The sequence below is a fragment of the Triticum dicoccoides genome, chromosome 7B, assembly GCF_002162155.2.
Source record: "Triticum dicoccoides isolate Atlit2015 ecotype Zavitan chromosome 7B, WEW_v2.0, whole genome shotgun sequence".
Classification (NCBI taxonomy): Eukaryota; Viridiplantae; Streptophyta; class Magnoliopsida; order Poales; family Poaceae; genus Triticum; species Triticum dicoccoides.
The window spans coordinates 170847049-170861754 of NC_041393.1; the positions used below are offsets into that span (position 1 = coordinate 170847049).

At 41.3% G+C, this 14706-nt stretch overlaps 2 protein-coding genes across 17 annotated transcripts; both read right to left on the minus strand.

Annotated features, from left to right (window-relative positions):
* Positions 1–265: 265 nt before the first annotated feature.
* LOC119336930 lies at positions 266–3962 on the minus strand. Of its 16 annotated transcripts, none has more exons than XR_005162920.1 (7): positions 3835–3962; positions 3143–3756; positions 1853–2997; positions 1699–1756; positions 1519–1559; positions 1284–1345; positions 266–983 (listed from the first exon to the last, which is right to left on the minus strand). XR_005162920.1 is itself a non-coding variant. In XM_037609021.1 (6 exons), exons 2-5 carry the CDS (start codon positions 3324–3326, stop codon positions 1722–1724), a joined length of 486 nt encoding a protein of 161 aa, XP_037464918.1. In that variant the 5' UTR covers positions 3327–3756; positions 3835–3962; the 3' UTR covers positions 266–983; positions 1699–1721. The 16 variants fall into 16 exon arrangements, 2 of the variants coding, with proteins under 2 accessions (XP_037464918.1, XP_037464917.1); XR_005162922.1 differs by having other exon boundaries at positions 1483–1559; XR_005162918.1 differs by lacking the exon at positions 1519–1559.
* Positions 3963–5620: 1658 nt separating this feature from the next.
* Positions 5621–6282, minus strand: LOC119338602 (arabinogalactan protein 23-like). Its single transcript, XM_037610904.1, has one exon. It carries the CDS (start codon positions 6096–6098, stop codon positions 5892–5894), a length of 207 nt encoding a protein of 68 aa, XP_037466801.1. The 5' UTR covers positions 6099–6282; the 3' UTR covers positions 5621–5891.
* Positions 6283–14706: the final 8424 nt, after the last annotated feature.

A 14706-nucleotide genomic window follows, 5' to 3' on the forward strand; every position in this document is an offset into this window, starting at 1 on the left:
TTGCAGTTATGCTTCCCAATGTAGACCATCACCGGTGAAATTTGGGGCTAGGAGTTGTCTGGGATTAACTAATTCTCTGTTGATTTTACAAAAACAAATGGTGTGTGTTTTCTATGGCAACTCCTTTTGCATTATCCTACTCAAACGGAACTTTGCATTCGTTTACTCAAAAAATCAAGTGGAAAATTGACAGAGGTTACCGTGAGTTAGAAATTGATAAAGCAATGTAAATTTTGAGAGAACTAAATGGAAATCATTTTGATAATGAGCGTCATGATCTTCAATACATTTTTCTGGCCCCTACAAGTTTTAAGAAACTAGGAAATTGCCCGTGCGTTGCAACGGGAACATAAGTATTCTAGTGGTTCAACATTAATTGCATGAAATATGTATCTTTGATACGATGCACCTGCTATAAGATAACATACTTTTTAAAGGAAATTGATGCCTTGTTATTATTTAGTTCATGGCATTATCCGCCAGTACAACATCTTGAATACAATCTGTAGAAACACTAAACCAAGTTTTGCATTAAAAGGCAACCCTCCCTAGCTAAGATCTGAGCAGCTTTGTTTGCTATTCTCCTGGCCCAAGCCACTCAGAACTCGTCGATGCCTCACATCATCTTCTTTATCTCCTAGACAAGAGGACCAAACCTGGATCGGTCGATAACATCTGAGTTAATAACCTGCGCCATAAGTTGGTTGTCGGTTTTGAGAACAAGCTTTGTAGCGCCAACTTCGATCACAAGCTACACTCCTCGACGACAAGCGAGCATCTCCGTGTGTCTGGTCCAATGCAATCACGAATATACTTATTATAGAACTGGATGTTGTGTGTCTGGTCCAATGCCATCACGAATCAAGTAGTGTTTACTGGTTAATATTTGTGAGCTATGTGAAGATTGCATCTTGGACTTTGAGTTCACTTCTCTTGAGCACTCCTTTCTCCTTGTTCCTTTTGCTCCCTTGAGCTCTTCATTCCTACAAAATAGTTAAATGTTAGTACCAGAGTATCTTGACAAAAATTCAGTAGAAAACAAATTTCTGTGCAAGGGGATATTTCAATGACTCCAGGAAAAGACAGTACAAGCAAAAATTTCAACATTCCCGGAGAAGTTTTTTGCATGAATATGAAACGAAAGTAGTCTTCGATAATCCACATTGAAGGTATACACATTAATAATACATTCCATGTCATGATTCCATGGTTATAAAAGAACTTTTTTGTCACCATTTGTACAAATGTTCATAGAGATTATTAACAAACTGTGCCAGCTATACATCAAAGCTGAATAAGGTTTCAGAATTTTCCACTGAAGAGCATCCTCCGCTGGACGAACATACTGCAGGCAAACAAAATAGTTACTTTCAAGAGTCCAGAGGAAGTTGAAATTGCATTACATTAGAATTAAACTAAAAACTTATATCATTTTATCTAATTTTAGCTTCCAAATTTGCAAGATCTTTAGAAGCAATATACATGTATTGATGTATAGACCTAGAACTTTGAATATACCAGTGGGGAATGAATCAATCATGGCATTGTTTTTTAAAGGCCTACAGACAATAAGACAACCATCATGAGATGTTCTTGTTCAATAACAAACTTGTATAAATCTAAAAAATTAACAGAGCGTGTAAGAGGTGAAACCACACAAAAATAATTAAAAGGAAGTTCATTAGGTTCGATACTTACAGTTGCTACATCAAACGCCTCCCTCAGTGCACCAGCTGGAAAAAAAGTCGGATTCTGTCTGCCATCACGCATACAACAAAGGTCAAAATCTAAGCAAAAATTTTTATTTCAAAAAGCCAAGCCTCATAAAATACCAGTAGATCAAAAGACTAACCAAGGGATGGACAAATCTTTACATCAGTTACATTTTAGACCTGAAAACTCAAAATTTTAGACCAGAGAAGGTGGTGTGTCCAGATCAGTAAAACTGCAACCACAAAAGGGGATGAACCATTTTAGACCTGAAAACTCAAAATTTTAAAACAAATGATAGATAAAATGCTCATGGAGCACTGAATCAAAAAATGTTTGAATGAGTATTTGTTCTTTGGGTTTTTTTTTCCTCTTAGAAATCGGGTGAGGACAGTATGTGTCATTTAGCACCAAGATTCCAGCCACTACTGCCTCCTCCTACATCTAGCAGTTGAAAACTTCAAATCAAGTAATGGGTAGATCATAATGAATCTTTTTCACTTCAAACAATATGGTCAATCTTGTTCCATTCAAAAAAGATGATGCATCTTACTAAAGAGCCCATTCGGCTTGAAAGGAAGTACTTGTGAACGGCCGACAACCTGTAGGAAGTGCTCCTGAAGCTCGCTCACGTCCAACAATCACCTTGTACGACGGCGGCGGGTGTGAGAAAACAGAACACACCAGGCTCGCCAGATATCGGCATGTCATACAATTAGTCACATCCAAGACTTCAAAACACAAGAATCAACATCTTATTTTTTTAAAGGAGCGACACATCTTAATGCGTAAAGAGAAGGCATAAGTGGGGTCATAATTACTATAATTAACCTAACTTTGTGGATTCTAACTTCTAAGACCTAGCAGGAGAGCAATATTTTCATCCATATTATTATACTCGATTATCCTTATAATGTAAACCTTTTCATAGAAAACAGGAAATACTTTGCGTTGACATCTGTATCGTAGTAGCCATAACAGAACTCTATATGCATCTCGTCCTAGGTTTAATGTAACGACCACTAAAGATGGTTATTTGCCTTTGACAACTAAACTGTTCCTGAAGTAGTTTCAAGTGTGCCACCTCTTTTGATGTATATGCAGCTAGTACAAATTTCTATGGTAGATTTTAGATAGAAAGGGAAATACCGTATCCAAATCTGGACTTCTGGAGCTTCATGGGCTTATTGTCCATTGTGTCCACCAACTCAACGTCCATTGTGAGCTCAATGTCGGACTTGAACCAATGAACCGTAGCAGCAGGAACGACTTTCCATTTGCGAACACCTACATAGCCATCCAAATAAGATCATAGATCTCCCCAAAAACAAGAAGATTGAAGGCTAACTGATGCATCTGTTCTGGGCGTGAGCGGCAGGTAAAGTAGATAGATGTATTGTACAGATATGGAGAAAAGGTGAGAGCAAGGTACCATGTCGATTAATTGAAGCTGAGTTTTGTTCCACTGTTCTGCCTACTGTATGCCTCCAGTCCCTTCTCCTGTCAAACTCGTGAATATAGCAACAGCACAGGAAGGTGTAGGCTTTCAGAGATGAGGTTGAATATAGCAACAACAAAAAATAATTGGACATCAGGAAGCAGGTGAACCGAGGCATGTCCCGACGTCGGCAGCGCCCTCCATTAATCTGCTAGGCCGGGGGCGCAGAGGCCCACTTGCGGGAGAGGCAGGGAGGCGGCCATGGCACGGCATTCTGGAGGAAGGCGACCATGGCATGGGGCGGCGGCGGCTGCGCACGGCGCCGGCGCTCGGGAAGACGGAGGACCATCATGGCGCGCGGAGCGAGGCGCAGAGGAACGGATCTGGTCGTGCAGAGGCCCACTTGCGGGAGAGGCAGGGAGGCGGCCATGGCAGGTCGTTCTGGAGGGAGGCAACCATGGCATGGGACGGCGGCGGCTGAGCGCGGCACCGGCGCTCGAGAAGACGGCGGACCATGGAGGCGCGCGGAGCGAGGCGGAGACGCACGGATCTGGCCGCTCCCACGTCAGATCGGGCCGCAGTGGAGCTCCACATCGGGATCCATGGGCCTGAGGCAAGATTTGTGAGAGAGAGGTCGGGAAGGGAGAAGGGAGAAGAAGAGAGATAGGGCGCACGGGAGGGGTTACCGGACAAAGGCTGGAGATCGGCATCGGTGGCGCTGGATGCCGGCGTGAGATGCAAGCCAGAGGAGGGAGAAAACTGTGAGGGAGAAAACCGGTAGGGGGGGAAAGAAAATCGAGTGGGACGATAGGTGGGTCGGAACGGGAGGAAAAAAATCGGTGCGAGAGGGGTCGTACCAGAGGCTTGACGAACGTAAGAGAGGAAACGGAACGCTACGTTTCTTTTAGATAGTAGAGACTAGGCTACAACATTCTTTGATTTTACTTTCTTCTTCTTGCATCGGAGTATGCCCATCATCGACGATCATCGATCCCGGCACTGATCCATGCTTACTCTCATAACCGTCCTCGCTGCCGGCATCGTGTACTAGAGTCTCATGACATACACAAAGATCTAGTTTGAGCCACACCACAGAAGGGTATGCAAAACACACCGAGTCAGATAAAAAATCATTCGTAAAAAGAAAACAAAAAATATCAAGAGAATAAGTAAACAAATCCTGGCCATAAACATCGATGTAAAATAGGAAATGACAATTTTTAAGTAAATAAGAGACTAAAAGGAAATCACATTGATAATGCACCATAAACCTTAATATTCATTTTCATTTATCCCTATAACACATCCAAAGTTTTCGAGAAGCTCGGCTACAAAACTTCTTCAATCATGCTCTCTTTTTCTTGCATCGGGGTATGCTTCAAACCCATTATATGATACATTGGGAGCGCGAGATGCATGATTGCCCGAAGGGTATGCAAATGCACCGAGTCAAATCAAGAGAATAAACAAATAGATCCTGGCCATAAAACGTGTTAAATAATAACCAAGCATTGATGCTAAAAATTAACTAATTTTCAAATTCATGAATAACAATTGCAAGTAATTTTATAACTCAATTCTAAATCAGCTCGCACTAGCCTATTTTTAGTCACCATAATCCTCGGTAATTTTAATACACCATTGTAGCCATTATGTATATTTACTCTCTTAATTTGATTTAGTAAGTGTGTCTGGCCAACGGAAATTGCCTGGCTGTATTGCGATGAATGAGACAATATTTGTAATGCATTAACGAGTCACTTAATTACAAGTTTTGCATATAAATACACGATTGTACCCGGCCGTCATCTTCCACACAACAGAAGAAAGTTTAGCAACCATGGCATACCATGTTGAAAGGACCTGCAGCTCCCCTGTCACTGGCCAATGCCGTAAGAGTTCTTGTCTTCATGCTTCAACTTTCGCATAATTCCATCGCTTATTTTTTTTACTCTGATATAACCGTACTGTTTTTGTTAAGAGGTTAAACCACATTGTAATATTTCATTGTTACTGTGCATGCACAACAGCGGGCAAGTTGATCTGGCCAGAGTTGTTGGGCAGGAAGGGCAAGGAGGCAAAAGATGTGATTGAGAAAGAGAGACCTTCCACCGATGCGATTTACGTTCCCCAAGATGCCGTTGTTACCGGTGACTACTGTTGCAATCGCGTTAGGATCTTCGTGGCTGCCACGCCCAATGGTGACTATGCAAACGCCAAGGTGATTGCGGTTCCAAGAGTTGGGTGATTCACATGCTATACGATCAGAGAATGCATCAACTGATGGCATGAAATATATCTTAGTAGTTTCATGTTATGATAAATAAAAGTAATGGCCTTATATTAATAAAGCATTCTCTCTTTTGCTAGGATCTTGTAAGCAGATGTTTTTCTTCTTCTTCCTTTTATGCTCTAATTAATTATAAAATGTCCCCTATAAGTTTTAAGATAATAAAGGTGATACAGTAGAACAACCAAAATCTCACATCGTTTACATAGGATAAAATTAGAGATCAATTCACGACGGTAAGAAAAGGCAATCAAATGAATGAAGAGTGAAAAATTCTATTAATGAAATGAATGGATCAATCAACATATGGTCAAGTGATCCAGTTCCAAACCAAATCAAAGGTACATGTATCACAAAAACGAAAACACACATCAAATTAACGAAATACAGGAAGCACCAGCAGCATTTGTCCTCTTCATCCTCCTCCAGGTGCACGTATCTTCCTTCGCCTACTTACTGCATGTAGTAAGCAAAGAAGGAGAGTACGGAGGCGCCGAGCACCGCGCCGACGGCCGGGAAGGCGCCGGTTGCTGCGGAGGCTCCCGCCGCCGGGGCTCCCGCCAGGCCTCCTGCCGGGGCAAGGGCCGGACCATCGGCGGCGAGGGCAACGGTCGCCGATGCGGCGATGAGGACGGCGCAGGCAATCTTCTTCATCTCCATGACCTGAGAAAGTCGAAAGAGGGAGATGAGGAAGAACAAGGGCTTATTGGCAAAGCTGGGATTGCTTATTCGTGCCCTTGATGCTTGCGTGGGGAAGAAGGGGGGAATGGAGGGGGGGTCTTATAGCCCGGATTAGCAGGCTAGCTAATCTCGGGGGTCAGAGGTTGAAGAAGAGTTGGTGGTGGGCAGCATGTCGAGGCCTCTCTCTACGTGGGTGCATGTACGTGATACGAGTGGGCGGCAAGGTTGTTGGAGATGAACGGGTCTCTTGGCTAACTTTGAACACACCGTTAATTAGTCGGTGGCCTTGTTTTTAGGGAGATTCTAGTTAGCAATTGCTGGTGGCTTGAACGGTTCAGAAGATAGCTATTTTCATTGGTGAATTATATATGGTTATACTTGTCTGGAAGCTAAAATTAATTTAGTAAATGAAAAATCTACTCTTCGAATGTTCGCTCCTTGGTCTTTTGGAGAGAATTTGGGAATATTTTTTTTGTAACTATCAAAAGGCGCGTGTGTTGCAACAGGATAAAAAAATTATAATCTACAACGACCATGACCGAATTTTGTTGCATCATGACGATACCCTGTCACTCTCAATTTTCTTAAAATCGTCAATTATTTTTAAAATCATGAACATTTTTTAAACTCATTCACATATTTGAAATCGTGAACATTTTTTAAATTCGTGAACACACTATTACAATCTTTCAAACATTTTCTAGAATCAAGAACATTTTATACTATTTGCAAATATATTTTTTAAAGATTGTGAACATTTTTTTAACAATTTCCTTGAATCGGCGAACATTTCTAGAATCGCAAACATTTTCGAAATTGGTGGAACAATTTTCTAAATTCATAAACCTTTTTTATTTGACGAATATTTTTCTAAATAAATGATCATTTTTTGAATCAACGAACATTTTATGAATGAATAGACTACTCCCTCCATTCTTGAAAGAGTGTATTTCCAACTTTATTGAAAAGTCAAACTATTTTTATGTTTGATCGTATTTATACAATAATACATCAACATTTATGCCATCAAATTAGTAGCATTAAATTTATGATAAAATATATTTTCATCATATACCTATTTTGTTTCACAAATATTGATATATTTTTGTACAAACTTGGTCAAACTTTGAGATAGTTTGGCCATCCAACAAAGTTGGAAGTACACTCTTTCAAGGACGGAGTGAGTACCTTGTAAGTCACGCATAGTTTTTGAATTTTTAGGATATTTTCCATTTATGAACAATTTTTTAATTGGTAATTTGTTTTCAATTTCATTAACATTTTTTAATACATGAACTTTTTAAAAAAATCATGATCATTTTTTGATTTCCCCAACATTTTTAAAAAAAAATCAAACATTTTATTGAATAAGTAATGTTTTTTACAACATCACGAGCATTTTTTGAATCCACAAATTTTTTATGATTTATTAAATATTTTATTTCAAAATTCTCATTTTTCTAAAAAAGTCAGAACTATTTATATGTCCCAAATTATTTAAAGTAGAAAACACAAAAACATAAAAGAAAAAAGAAAGTAAAAACAAAGTTAAAAAAGGCCGCCTGGACATGGTCCGGCCCAAACGGGCGCGTTGCGTCTTCTCCGAGCGCGCAGAGCGCAGTATAGGAGGTCCCTGCTGCATGGGCCAGCCCAGCTAGGGAATACCTCTTTGTGAAACGTTTTTTATCACTTATCGGTGGTATTGGTGGGTAATGTTTTGCAACTTTGGGGGCAATTTCGATGACGTAACGCTAGAATCAATAGTCCCTTTATTATTAGGTATAGATAGATTAGAGAATGTCGCCACATGGGCGACCGACCACCTTTGGGGTCTCATCATAACCATGGTAAAACCAACGGAGCCAGTGCTTGGAATAATACCTTATCGTGATGTTGGCATCAAAGCGACAACAAATATGGAAGAGAGAATCTAGTATTTGTGCTTTATCTATAATAAGCGGGGCGAGAGCCTGTTTCATGAATAGAATGAGGAGGAAGAGATGGCAAGAGGTCTGGAACAGAACAAAAGATGATCTCAACAATAAGGATAACTCAAGATGTTGTGCCTTAGTAGTCTATCTTCATAAATACATTTCTTATAATTTTATGAACGAGAGAGATAATATAGTATACTTCGTAGAGATGCATCGACAACTTATTCATCTTTGGATAACTCGAGATGCTGACTTTGCATGTTGTCAACTTCCTAGAGATACATCGACAACTTCGAAATCAACAAACGCACTTCGGATAATATTTATGTTTGAACTATGTTTTTTTGTTTTTTTATTTAAAAATTTATTTATCTTTGAATTGTTTTGTGTCATTTTCATTGCTGTGTGATACTTGTATGATTGAATGATCCACAATGCTTTCGTTTGCATGAGTTTAAGGTTTTGAAAATGAAAGTGTGGTTGCTCGGGTGGACAATGGGGGCTTGTCGGCTCCTTATCGCGGAGTCGTTACATTAGGCAACTGTGGTTGAAGATGCTTGTGGGGGTATATTTTTCTTGCGGGGAATCAATCAGTTTCAGTTTGCTTCCAAACCAAACACATATGTCTCGGGAGTAGGACTATAATATCTCATCCCATGCCGCAAACCTAACACATCTCTAAGGACTCAAGTTCAAAAACCTTTCACTCTGCATGAACTTTATTTTAGTTGGACTTTGAATAGCTTAAGAAATTTCTTGCCAAAGGTAATGCATAGGAAAAACTTACATGACAGGTGGATTAATTGGATTAGAGAAGTAGAAAGAGGCAAAGTGTGTGTGAATATGAATGAAGATCAGAGAGAATATTTTTACGTCAAACTTTCTGAAGAAAATGGAGGGAGTATTTGTTGCCTTGTTGGTTCGTGTGTCCTCGTTGTAGAAGTGCATGCTCTAGCCAATGCAATCAAAAGACCGATTTGATGAAAGAGACTAGGCAACACATTATACGTCAACACTCCCCCTCACATGTGACTCCCTCAGACTTAAACGTGGACCGAAAGTGGGCTGCAATTTAATTGCGCCAGCGGGTCCTGAACTCAAGACCTTTGGTTCCGATACCATGTAGAAGTGCATGTTCTAGTCAATGCAACCAAAAAACCAATCTGATGGAAAAGATAAGACAGCACATTATATGTCAACACTCGTGTTAGTTAATTGTCGACACGATAGAGCACGCATCCTACCAGATGGGTTGCCAAGTGCACCGCCGTGCGCGCGCCTGATGGGACAGGGCAAATTCTACGCCCGTTTCGGCCTTGGTCAAGGCGTACAGGTCGCCGTCGGTGAACTGGCCGCGAATGACGCCGCGACATGCACCAACGATCGTGTTAAACTGTCGAGGTTCGCCATTGGTCAGTCCGGGAGCAATTGAACGAGGACTTCAACCATGCAATCAAATTAAGACACTTGTGAGTCGTGACTGTTTTATTGCCGGAGCACGCATGGTCAAGTCGATATCTCTATCGTTTATTGGTGCTTGCGCAGCATATATATGGAGCACTGTGGAATGTGAATCGTGTTACTGCAATATTTTGTCCTCTCTATTCTGGTGCCGTGCTCCGAGTGGCAGAGCAGAGAAGTCCTCTCTTCCTGCCCTCTGATTCTGGAAACAACACGGAGCACGTATCCTACCGGCGACCATGCGCAACTACAGTTGGGTTTGGGCACCTGACCGGACTGGTGGTTTCATGTCCGCGAATGCACTGCTGACATGCAAACTTCTGCCGTGTTACAGCGGCCAAGAAGCACGACTCGACAGCGAACAAGGACTTTGAACAAACACCGGCCCTTGACAATCAAATGATACTGCACGCGTGAGACGTTTAGCGGTTGAGTGAGGGTGAGTCGCTAACATGTGCCCGTCCAAATATCTTTGTATATAATAATTCCACCGTTTCTCATACGCTGCAGTGAAAGGTCTGGTAGACTGGCGTGTGTGCTACATGTGATGTGCGTGTGCTTCGTCAGTACGTGCGCCGGATGTCCAGATCCATTTGGACACCTTGTCTGACTAAGGAAATAGGCTATGTCATGCGTAAATTTCCATGCATGTGCATTATTCTTTTCTAAGTTCTTCTTCCTTGCATCAAGTTGATATACATGTGCCGGAGTATATCCACGACCTCTGCATACATGAGGACGCAATGTGTCAAAACGTCTATACTTGATGATCATCAACGCCACCATGAATCCTGTTTAACTAGATGACCAATCTTGCAACAATGAACAAGTACAAAAAGTTTACTGCAAAACTAAGATTAATTTATTTATTTTTTGAAAAAGGAGGATGTACTCCGGTCGACGATGCATATGCAGCCATTTTATTAACTATTCGCAAAGATCATACAAGATGATACATCAATAAACTGTAAACCTGAAGTCACCATCTTGGCAACGCTGTTGCTACTCCTATCCCCTTGATGAAGGTGTGCCGAATGTCCGGGCCTAATACCAAACAGACATCACACCAAAATCTGACATCTAAAGCTGGATGCCCCATCCAAGCCACTACATGGATTGGTCACACACCGGTCTGGCACACTCCCAGTGAACACCGCACGCTGCAAGGGGCGTCACCTCCATCTTCCATTGATCCATCCTAGTAGCAGAACTGATGCACCGACCTTGCCAGGCCTCTCTGCCATCAACGCCACCATGACGTCAGGCAGTTTCCTCCTCCCGCGCGAGTCCATCTCCGCGCATCGGACGCCAAGTCTCCACTGCACCATGCCGCCGAGATCCGCCGCCGTCAATGCGTAAGCTGAAGCACCGCTCCACCAAAGAAGCCTTCCACTGGTCCCTCGGCCCATGTACACCTCCACGAATGACGCCCCTAAGAGGGAAACGACACCATAGTGCCATCGGCATCTGATCTACTGATCTAGGGGTTTCCCCGGAGGTAGCATAGAGTGGTCTTGAACTTCTCCACGGTGATGCCTTCAAGAAAGAAACGACGTAGACAACACCGCCACCGCCGGCCTTGGCAGCTAGCCGAGAGCAGGTTTTCACCCAGATCTGTTCGAAGAGCCTCCCTCAAGCATCTCGTGCATGGACTGCTGATGTCTACTACGCAACCTTCTCCTTGTAGACGTTGTTGGGCCTCCAAGTGCAGAGGTTTGTATGACAGTAGCAAATTCCCTCAAGTGGATGACCTAAGGTTTATCAATCCGTGGGAGGCGTATGATGAAGATGGCCAATATCAAACAACCCTGCAACCAAATAACAAAGAGTCTCTTGTGTCCCCAATACAATGGTAAATTGTATAGGTGCACTAGTTCGGCGAAGAGATGGTGATACAAGTGCAATATGGATGGTAGATATAGGTTTTTGTAATCTAAAAATATAAAAATAGCAAGGTAGCAAGCGATAAAAGTGAGCGTAAACGGTATTGCAATGCTAGGAAACAAGGCCTAAGGTTCATACTTTCACTAGTGCAAATTCTCTCAACAATAATAACATAATTGGATCATATAACTACCCCTCAACATGCAACAAAGAATCACTCCAAAGTCACTAGTAGCGGAGAACAAACGAAGAGATTATGGTAGGGTACGAAACCACCTCAAAGTTATCCTTTCTGATCGATCTATTCAAGAGTCCATAGTAAAATAACACGAAGCTATTCTTTCCGTTCGATCTATCATAGAGTTCGTACTAGAATAACACCTTAAGACACAAATCAACCAAAACCCTAATATCACCTAGATACTCCAATGTCACCTCAAGTATCCATGGGTATGATAATACGATATGCATCACACAATCTCATATTCATCTATTCAACCAACACAAAAAACTTCAAAGAGTGCCCCAAAGTTTCTACCGAAGAGTCAAGACGAAAACGTGTGCCAACCCCTATGCATAAGTTCACAAGGTCACTGAACCCGCAAGTTGATCACCAAAACATACATCAAGTAGATCACGTGAATATCTCATTGTCACTACAGATAAGCACATGCAAGACATACATCAAGTGTTCTAAAATCCTTAAAGACTCAATCCGACAAGACAACTTCAAGGGAAAAACTCAATTCATCACAAGAGAGTAGAGGGGGAGAAACATCATAAGAGCCAACTATAATAGCAAAGCTCGCGATACATCAAGATCGTATCACCTCAAGAACACGAGAGAGAGAGAGATCAAACACATAGCTACTGGTACATACCCTCAGCCCCGAGGATGAACTACTCCCTCCTCATCATGGAGAGCGCCGGGATGATGAAGATGGCCACCGGTGAGGGATCCCCCCTCCGGCAGGGTGCCGAAACAGGGTCCCGATTGGTTTTTGGTGGCTACGGAGGCTTGCGGCGGCGGAACTCCTAATATATTGTGTTCCCGAGAGGTTTTAGGGTATATGGACATATATAGGCAAAAGAAGTCGGTCAGGGGATCCACGAGGGGCCCACGATGGTGGGGGCGCACCCAGGGGTAGGGCGTGCCCCTGACCCTCGTGGCCACCTCGAAGCTTCCCTGACGTCTACTCTAAGTCTCCCGAATTGCTTCCGTTCCAAAAATAACTCTCCCGAAGGTTTCATTCCGTTTGGACTCCGTTTGATATTCCTTTTCTTCGAAACACTGAAATAGGAAAAAAATCAATATGGGTTGGGCCTCCGGTTAATAGGTTAGTCCCAAAAATAATATTAAAGTGTATAGTAAAGCCCATAAACATCCAATACAGATAATATAATAGCATGAATACTTCATAAATTATAGATACGTTGGAGACGTATCAGCATCCCTAAGCTTAATTCATGCTCGTCCTCGAGTAGGTAAATGATAAAAGAAAGAATTTATGAAGTGAGAATGCTAGCAGGTGCACAAGTTTGATTAATGATAATTTCAGTCACCTTTTCTAGCATCATTATATGTCATAATAGTAGCTCATCTCATAAAACTTGTCATGGTCAAATAACAAGCTATTCACATGTTAAAGCATAGACCATAAACTTTCTTCAGAACTAGCAAACTTCATTCCTAGTCATCAAACAATTGCAATTCATCTTATTTTCGGAAAGGTTCTATGCCAGAGCTTTGATTTAGCAAACTCCACATACTCAACTATCATTTAATCTTTCACAATTGCTAACATTTACGTGATATTTATGGGTTCAAAGTTTTAATCGAACACAGAGAAAGATAGGGGCTTATAGTTTCACCTCCCAACCTTTTACCTCAAGGGTAATGTCAACAATAATAATTTATGAACGCCTACATCCAAGTGGATATATATATCTGGATCACCCCGACACAAAGTGCTTGCCAAAGGAAAAAGTGTAAAAAGGAAAGGTGATGATCACCATGACTCTTGTACAAGGGTAGAAGATAATAGTAAAAGATAGACCCTTCGCAGAGGGAAGCAGAGGTTGTCATGCGTTTTTGTGGTTGGATGCACAAAATCTTAATGCAAAAGAACGTCACTTTATATTGTCACTTGTGATAAAGACCTTTATTATGCAGTCCGTCGCTTTTATTTCTTCCCTATCACAAGTTCGTATAAAGCTTATTTTTTTCGCACTAATAGATCATATATATTTAGAGAGCAATTTTTATTGCATGCACCGATGACAACTTACTTGAAAGATCTTACTCAATCCATAGATAGGTATAGTGGGCTCTCATGGCAAAATTGGTTTAAAGGATGTTTGGAAGCACAAGTAGTATTTCTACTTGGTGCAAAGAATTTGGCTAGCAAGAGAGGGAAAGGCAAGCTCAACATCTTGGATGATCCAAGACAATATAACTTTTCAGATATAGGAAAACATAAGCCATTACGTTGTCTTCCTTGTCCAACATCAACCTTTTAGCATGTCATATTTTAACGAGTGCTCACAATTACAAAAGATGTCCAAGATAGTATATTTATATGTGAAACCTCTCTTCCTTCAATATTCTTTCATGAATTATTCAAGTGACCAATACAATGTTTGCTAACATTCAATAAATTTACCACCTCTACTTTTTATATGTGAAGTCATTACTCCCCATGGGGTAAGCATATGAAGCATATATAATTTCAGATTTATGATATTCAAGTCATTCAACCATTTACTCATGGGATATAAGTGAGCACACGAGTAAATGACAAACTACTCCAAAAAGATATAAGTGAAGATCAATGAGTAGTTAAATAATTATGTAACTATGTGAAGACTCTCTAACATTTAAGAATTTTAGATCTTGGTATTTTATTCAAACAACAAGCAAAATAAAATAAAATGGCATTGCAAGGATAGCACAACTCATGTGAAGAAGCAAAAACTTATGTTCAACCGATACTAACCGATAATTGTTGAAGAAGAAAGGTGGGATGCCTACCGGGGCTTCCCTAAGCTTGGATGCTTGAGACTTCTTGAAATATTATCTTGGGGTGCCTTGGGCATCCCCAAGCTTGAGCTTTTGTGTCTCATTAATTCCTTTTATATCTCGGTTTTCAAAATCTCGAAAGCTTCATCCACACGATGAACGAAGACGAAAGAGCAGATGTCATCCGGGGTATCCCCAAGCTTAGGCTCTTGGTTGTCCTTGAATATTACCTTGGGGTCCCTTGGGCATCCCCAAGCTCAGGCTCTTGCCACTCCTTATTCCATAGTCC

Coding starts and splice junctions, on each gene's coding strand:
- LOC119336930 (XM_037609021.1), bottom strand. CDS start 3,326: ATGCCTCGGTTCACCTGCTTCCTGATGTCCAATTATTTTTTGTTGTTG. Junction 2,442..2,859: donor GAAGTCCAGATTTGGATACG/GTATTTCCCTTT, acceptor TGTGTTTTGAAG/TCTTGGATGTGACTAATTGT. Junction 1,757..2,312: donor TTCAGGAGCACTTCCTACAG/GTTGTCGGCCGT, acceptor GCGTGATGGCAG/ACAGAATCCGACTTTTTTTC.
- LOC119338602 (XM_037610904.1), bottom strand. CDS start 6,098: ATGGAGATGAAGAAGATTGCCTGCGCCGTCCTCATCGCCGCATCGGCG.